At 43.8% G+C, this 7,419-nt stretch overlaps 1 protein-coding gene across 4 annotated transcripts in view; it reads left to right on the top strand.

The window, feature by feature from the left end:
• Positions 1–1,183: 1,183 nt before the first annotated feature.
• The window catches only part of rasa3 (RAS p21 protein activator 3), a 44,065-nt gene continuing 37,829 nt past the window's right edge, over positions 1,184–7,419 (top strand). For 3 of the 4 annotated variants that reach the window (XM_070960467.1, XM_070960450.1, XM_070960441.1), the window contains exon 1: positions 1,198–1,468. In XM_070960467.1, coding sequence (XP_070816568.1) covers positions 1,414–1,468 — 55 coding nt within the window. In that variant the 5' untranslated portion in view covers positions 1,198–1,413. Of the gene's footprint in view, positions 1,469–7,419 lie in introns of all 4 variants that reach the window. The other variant, XM_070960458.1, reaches the window with a different exon arrangement.

Genomic DNA, 7,419 nt, shown 5'->3' with positions numbered 1-7,419 from the left:
GTTCGCTCTCTGCTGCCACCCCATGGCCGGTGGTGTGTAAAGCGATCAGAGGGAGACAGTGGGGCGCAGTCAGGAACAAACTGTGCATGTCAAAGTTATAACAAGAGTCAATGGGGGAAGATGTGTGCGCCCGTGGCGCAGCTATTAGTAACTGTAGACAAGGTAGGACATTTCTAATCTGACTATTTAGTGCAGATTTTACATTTTAGTAACTCACTTCAGACTATATTATTCTTTTTGCCTATTTAAAACATAGAATATACATGTAAAAGTCATTTTAAAAAACGTTTAATTAAAGGAAGGGCTGTGTTATTCTACATGATGTGAGACAGAGGGGGTGGGGTCCTAGCGCCCTCTATGGGCCAGCCACCCCTGCCAGTAAGTAAAGTGGTGCACTCTAGCTAGCTTATGTAGCCAGTAATAACTGCAGACTACACAGATGTAACAATCATACCCTTCAATCTATGCTCATATGATTAGCTGAAAGTGAGGGAGACATCTGATAAATAATAATAATAATTCCCTTTTGTGAATGAATTACATAGACTGAACTTCAGGGAACAGTGACACCAAGTGGTCAGGAGGATGCAGGTGACTCATCAAACAGAATTATTAATAACATGACACCAATTGAACTGAAATAATTAGTCAATATATAAGCATAAGACGCAAGGGAAATAGTTCAGTTTTCCACTTTTCTTTATTCAACATTGCCCCGAAATCTTAAAGCAATTCAGGCGTGAGCTGTGGTCTGAGCGTTGCAGCCACAGGCGCTATAGCATGAAACACCAAGAGAAAAGTGACTCCTGTTTAGGTTCTGTAAAAACACATTCCTCCACCAGACTCCATGTTTGTTCACTGTGGTCATGAAAATGCTCTGTATATCACCATAATTTGGGGCTGGCACCCAAGGTGACCACCTGGACAACGCATTTTCATTTGTGTTTGTGTACTTGCGTGCATCACAGCTGTTTCCAGGAAGAAGAGCTTCTGTAATACTCTCAGAGCTTTTATTAAATGCACTTTCATCGCCAGTTTTTAAATGTTAACATTTTAACACATGCATTTCTGCTAGGTATCACAACTGTTAACATTATTGTGGGACTGACACTACTTCCCTTTGCGCCTCGATGTGGCACTGATCACCCTCCATACACATGTGTGGGCGGTGTTGCGTGGAGCCACACCTCCACTGGCGCTGCTGCTGCTGCTGCTGCTGGACTGAAACTGAATGTGCTCGCTTGTTCTCAACCAGCCAGCAGCAGCAGTGGTCGGACCGGAGTGTGATCGCTGTCCGGAGAGCATAGATGTGCAAAACCCCTGGAATATCCGTGCGCTGGAGAGGCCAGAACAGACCACCGTGGAGGACTGCCTTTATCTAGTCGTCAAAAGGGAAAGAGCCACGGGGGAAGCATGGCGGTAGAAGAGGAAGGACTCCGCGTTTTCCAGAGCGTTAAAATAAAAATAGGTAAGAGGAAAAATCCCTACCCCCAGTCTGAGCGCCTCAATGGATGGCTCCATATTAACGGGCCAAGCAGGCAGGCAGTGCGGGCTGGAGACCGGAGGGGGGACTGGTCTGTCTTGTTCCTGCTGTTATTGTGATTCAAATCACACGCTTTCCTTTCTCAGACTGTAAACCGCAAATTGTAAAACTGAAAATGTAAAAGATTCAAAGCCCTGTGGGAAATTATGGGAATTTGGCAGCTGGCATAAGAAAGCAGTGGTAGAGGTCTACATATGAAGACTTGAAGTGAAATGAGAGACATAAAGGCTCCACAGCTGCTCATATCCAGATGCCTTTTCTGGATATTTCACTTCAAATAAACCTTTATTACACCTTAACTGCAGCCGCCCATTCATGTCATTGCAGCCCCGTCTTCTCTCTCTGCCTCGCACCCCCCCAAACAGCTTCATGCTTAACTGTCTAGCTATTGATTGTTAGCCCAGATTTCTATTTTTAGATATCTAGCTGGTCTCCAGTGGGTTCCCTGGGTTTGTAGGAGGCATGTGGTGCATGCATATCTTGTGAATGGAGCCATGAGGAGGCTGAATGATAGTGTGCAATGGAGGATTTAGTGTTTTTTTTTTTAATGCAGTTCGCAGATTGACGTGCCTGTTCAAAAAGTTCATTTCCATGAGTAAAACTGCAGAAATTAAACAATTGAAAGTGGACCTAACCACCTCTATCTCATGGATTATGATAGGTAATAATGACAAATAATAATGAGAACATCACGGGGAAGAAATCATAGTGATTGATGTGAAAAATGTCAGAAAAAAATGAGCAAATAATTATTTCCTGGCACCCAAGGTGACAAATAGGAAAAAAAAAAATCGAAAGATTTTCATTTTATACTGACACAAAACCAACAAATGATACAAATCCTCATATTTAAGAAGCCGGAATCAGACAATTTATGGCACTTTCGCAATTTCGTCAGTCAACTAAGTCTAAAATGCTGCATTGTGACATGTTTGATAACTCTCTTTACCCTTTTAACATCAGAACGTTCAGACAGTCATTTCCTCTGCATGCTCTCAACATGAGACGTTTGGAACAATCTCCTCCTGTTTTCACTGACGTCTGGCACCCAGTTCATCCTGGCTGTGCTGTCCAGTTTGTTTTGACTCCAAACATGCGACAGAAGGGATGAGCATAGGGAAAAAAAACAACAAACACACCAACCAACAAGCTGTGGGGCTGTGTGAGGATGCCAGCCAGCATGAGATAAAAACACTCCGCTGGGCCTTTTTTTCACTTCAGCTGATGTACAAAGTTAGTCTGTGTTTCTAAGCTCCTCACCTGCTGTTGAAACTGGCTGCAGCCACCCTGAGAAACAGCTGGAGGGAGAACCACCCTGTCTGGAGTTTATCAAATAGTTCAGCCCCTGTGAAATGATACGCTCAGACCTGTAACTCCAGGGAGAGTTGAAGTGTTTAATCACAAAGACTCGGTTAGTTTGCTGCACTTTCTGAATGAATGTTCAGTCATCCAGCTGCGTCGAGTTCCTGGGAATGAAAGCTGAATGAGTGGACTTGACATCACAAACGCCTTTCCTAGATGCAAGCCTGCTTACTAATCACACCAGTAAAATGCAGGGGGAAGTATTCAGATCCTTTACTAACTGGTAAAAGTAGCAATACTGTACTGTTAATTAATGTGTTACAAGTCCAGTTTTTCAAATGTTACTTAAGTAAAAGCGCAGAAACATCCTGACCAAAATGTACTTAAAGTATTGAAAGTGAGTCAGGAAATGATGGGGCAGAACAGGCCCCTTGTGAATGTTATATATGCTGTAATATTTTATTTTACTGCACTATTACTATTGCAATCATATGAAAGCAGCGTTTTACTGTTGTAGTTGTCAAGTCTGATTAATTCTCTCTTTAAATTCCTTTAAGTGTAAAATCATAGTTTGTATGTTACCTAGTAGAGCTGCAAAAATGAGTTCATCAATCATCAGCAAAATAGCTGATTAACTTTGTAAATAATGGATGAAGTAATTTCTCAAGCAAAATTGCTATTTTCAGCCACTTAAAATGGAAGATTTTCAGTTTTTATGTAATTGTAAATTGAATATCTTTGAGTTTTGGACCAATGGTGAGACAAAACTAAACATCTGATGATGTGATTCTGGACTAGATCGGACATTTTTCACAATTTTCTGGCATTTTATTGACTAGACCAGTAATTGATTGATTGGGAAATAATTGGCAGATTGATTTAGTTGTGAGTTGCAAGCGTAGTGACAAATAACTTACAGCTTGAAATGGAGTAGAAATATAAAGTAACGTCTAATGGAACTACCCAAGGAAAGTACAAGTAACTCAGTTTGTACAATACATGAGTTTCTTTGTTACATCCTCCACCGGCAACATGACATCATGTAACCCAGAAAAGGGCTTTACAAGTTTTATCAGTCTGTCAGGACTTGTTATTTACAGGCTAGTGACATTCATGAAGAACATTAATGTTGTCGTCACTTCCAAGCCTGGACTCTGGAGTTTCCTCACTCCTTGTACTTCTGTAATGTCGCACAGTGATGGCGGTACAGTTTACACCGTCTTGTTACCTAGCAGCCGTCGTACTCGATGTCAGTCTGATCCCCACGGAGCTCTTCTCCCTGTAATGTCTATGAAGCCCTTGCATCACATTGTTTTCATCAAAGTCTTGTCCTTTGGCGTGAGACTACAGTTGGCTGATGACTCAGAGCTGAAAATCTGCCACATATTTGTGGAAGAGAGAGGCAGAGGACGTATTATTGTTATAGTGAGGACTCTTCTCAGTTTCCTGGAGGAACACATGAGTTTCGGAAACTGAATGGGGCTACTGGGCCCAGGTCCGTACTGTCTGGGGAACACAGGAAACAGGAAACTACCCCCAATTCACTTCCTGATTGGCTGGAATAGACTACAAAAGAATTGTGTTTTTTCCTGCATGGCAACAGGCTAATGCAAAGCAGATGTAGTGAGACACAGAGCGAGGGACAGAGGTGGTGTCTCACATACAGGAGCAGGCTGTGCTTCATCTGTCAGCGACTGTGTCTCCGTCAGCGCTCGGAGAAATGGGAATTCTCGGTGGCACAGCTGGAGTCGGGACTTTGCACTAATTAACAACAACATATGTGTGTTCGACTGCTCTGTCAATGCTAGAAACAGAGTGACAAACTTGGGTGTATTCAGAAAACTGGGAAACACACCAGACTATATCTTTGCACAGATTGTTATACACTGAAAAAATAAATGGCATCTTAAACCCGCCTCCCAGCAGGTCACTCACTGCAAGCTCATTCTGTGCAGCCAAACTTTGCTCCAACCCACAGAACTTAAAGGTACCCCGTGGAGTTTTTGACCACTAGTAGTACTAAAGAGCAGCGTTTTCATGAGTGTTCATCTTTTGTTTGGTATCGTGCAGATGCTTAAAGAGGCACATGCATGAGCACGAACACACGGGTCGCATCCAGTTCACATCCTGCCGTTGGTTTCATGCTATGCCACTAATCGACAGCTGGCAGCATTAAAGCCCGAAGAAACGCAACAACAAAGTCGGTGAAGAAGAAGACTTCATGCTAGCAAACATGGCCGTAAGCCATGCACATCTGTTTAATGTGGAAGGAAGTGCAACATGTTTGTCAGACCTCAAGGAGACACACGATATTATTTGGCGAGAAACACTGAATGTGAGAATGGCGTTTGTTGGTTTACAGAAAAACTCTACAGGTCGCCCTTTAATTCGAAATTCCACGAGAGATTCTTCAAATTCCAAACAGTCGCAATAAATCAGACTGTACTTTGGGGAAATGCGTATGAAATGATCCACCAGATCTCTGATATTTCCACTGGATGGAATGTTGCAGCCATAAAAACGTCGAGTCTCGTAAACATCAAATAGATTAAATGAGGAGTGGAAAGAAGCAGATATGGCAGATTCTGTCATACATTCTGTCAATGCTGGTGCTGTTAAAGCCAAAGTTAAATGTTCAGATCCTTCCTGTACCTGGTGCCAGGTGACGTGGCCAAGGAGAGGCTATTGTATTGGCCTGAGAATAGATCTCCACTGAATATAGCACCCTCTGGCATCAGTCCACCGCATAAGCTCCTCTAGCTGCGTTGCTGAGGCTGTATAGTGTTACTATAGCACTCTGTTGTTTAATAGTGTTATAACAACACCAGTGTAATTTGGGATGTAGTGAAAACACTGTGAGTGGACCACAGAGGAAGAAACTCTAGATTACATATTTTGCAGAGGAGGTAAAGTGTCGGAGTGGGCGGCTGAATTCAGGCAGCTCAGCCTGGACGCCTCGGTGAGCCTGGGAGGGAAGTGTTGGTTTGTAGTGACAGAGGCCCCCCTCCCTCCCTTGACAGCTGGCCAACAGAGGTTCCCAAACTTCCTCCTGTCCAGACTGAATAGGAGACGTGGAGTGACGGGGCACAGGGAGGGGGAGGAATGTTTTAGAAACACTCTGTTTCTGTGTGGACTCTTATTTAGGTGAATAGTTCAGATCCCATTTAGTTTGTTAAGAAAAATAACAAGCTTCATATGAGCCTATGATTACATTATGTTCAGGAGAAGTTCTTCATTTTTTCCCCCAGAAGGCCAGCTCTCTGGGAAGCAGTTTGCTGTAAACATGTGTGTTGACTGTTTAGACGCAGACTGTGTTTCGGTCCAGGCAGCTTTAGGCTGGTGGAATAATCCGGGTTGGGTACAGCGGCTCTCCCTGCTTGCAGTAATGTGCCCTCCTGCAGAACACAGTACTAGGAATAGTGGGGAAGCATTGCCTTAAGCCCAGCATGCAGGGTCAGCAGGGGTAAATAAAGGGCTGGAGAGCTCACCCAGAGTGCCGCTCCTTCAGGATGTCCTTCAGATGCCCCGTGGGAGACGTTGACTCGATCCCTCCCTGGGATGACCTCTACCTGCTGACAATGACACAGGCATGAAAACATCCCCCATGCTGCACAGTAGAGAGAGGAACTCCAGCGTCGTGAACACATCATATCGTGTCTATGCTGTGAATAAACTTTAACAGAGTCGTTAAAAACTTGTGCAGCAAACGACTCTGCGCGCACGCTGATTAAATCAGGTTTTGCAACAGTGGTTCTCTCCTCTGGCAACGCAAGCAACGTCAGCTTGCCACATACAGAGGCTTACACCCAGTGCACTCTGCTTTTCCTGTGCTTGCAAAAGATATCGTATCTTCTCACCATTGAGTATGTCGAGCCTGTTTTTCTAGGGGTAAGAAAAGAAACACAAACGACTCTGAGAATTAAGTAAATGAATAAGGGCTGAGGTTGAACTGTGTCCTCTCCTCATGCTTCTGACTCCGCTGTGACACCAAAAAGACTGCACTCACTCACATCCTGCATGAACAGAGCAGGTTTCTGACCCCGGCACTTTAAAGCTCTGCGCCGTGCGACTGTTGTGCCCTTTTTTGTGTGCATGTTTTCAGTCGTGCATTTTTGTTTTGCTCAAGTTTTCCATCGAGACTCACAGATGCGTTTGAACATTAGCTCTGGAGAGAGAGTGAGTTTGATCAGTAACTGAACACTGGTTTATCACAGAGAATGCGCTGTGCAGCGCAGCCAGACTTTAACTGTAAACTCCCTTTTTTTTTTCTCCTCCTCATCCTCCTCATGCTGCGCCAACAACTGTTGTGGTTGTGTGGAAACTTCGGCACTGAACAGCTCAGCTGGTTTCACTGTGGGTGTATTTGTCAGGGGGTGACGAGCAGCGTTGCTTTTAGCAGAGGATACTGCAGCTAATAAACTGATCCAGCTGTTAAATATGAGAAATCACTGTATTTAGCCTGACGCTGTCATGGAATGCGTAGGCTATTTCCTGATGTGTTCTCAATCAGTTAATCAGACGATGGACTGAAAATGAATTTATTCCAATAAATGATTTAGTGCTGACTCGACAGT

This window comes from Chaetodon trifascialis, chromosome 1, assembly GCF_039877785.1.
Source record: "Chaetodon trifascialis isolate fChaTrf1 chromosome 1, fChaTrf1.hap1, whole genome shotgun sequence".
Classification (NCBI taxonomy): domain Eukaryota; kingdom Metazoa; phylum Chordata; class Actinopteri; order Chaetodontiformes; family Chaetodontidae; genus Chaetodon; species Chaetodon trifascialis.
The sequence above is the reverse complement of the archived record's forward strand: the minus strand, read 5'-3'. Positions and strand labels throughout refer to the sequence as shown.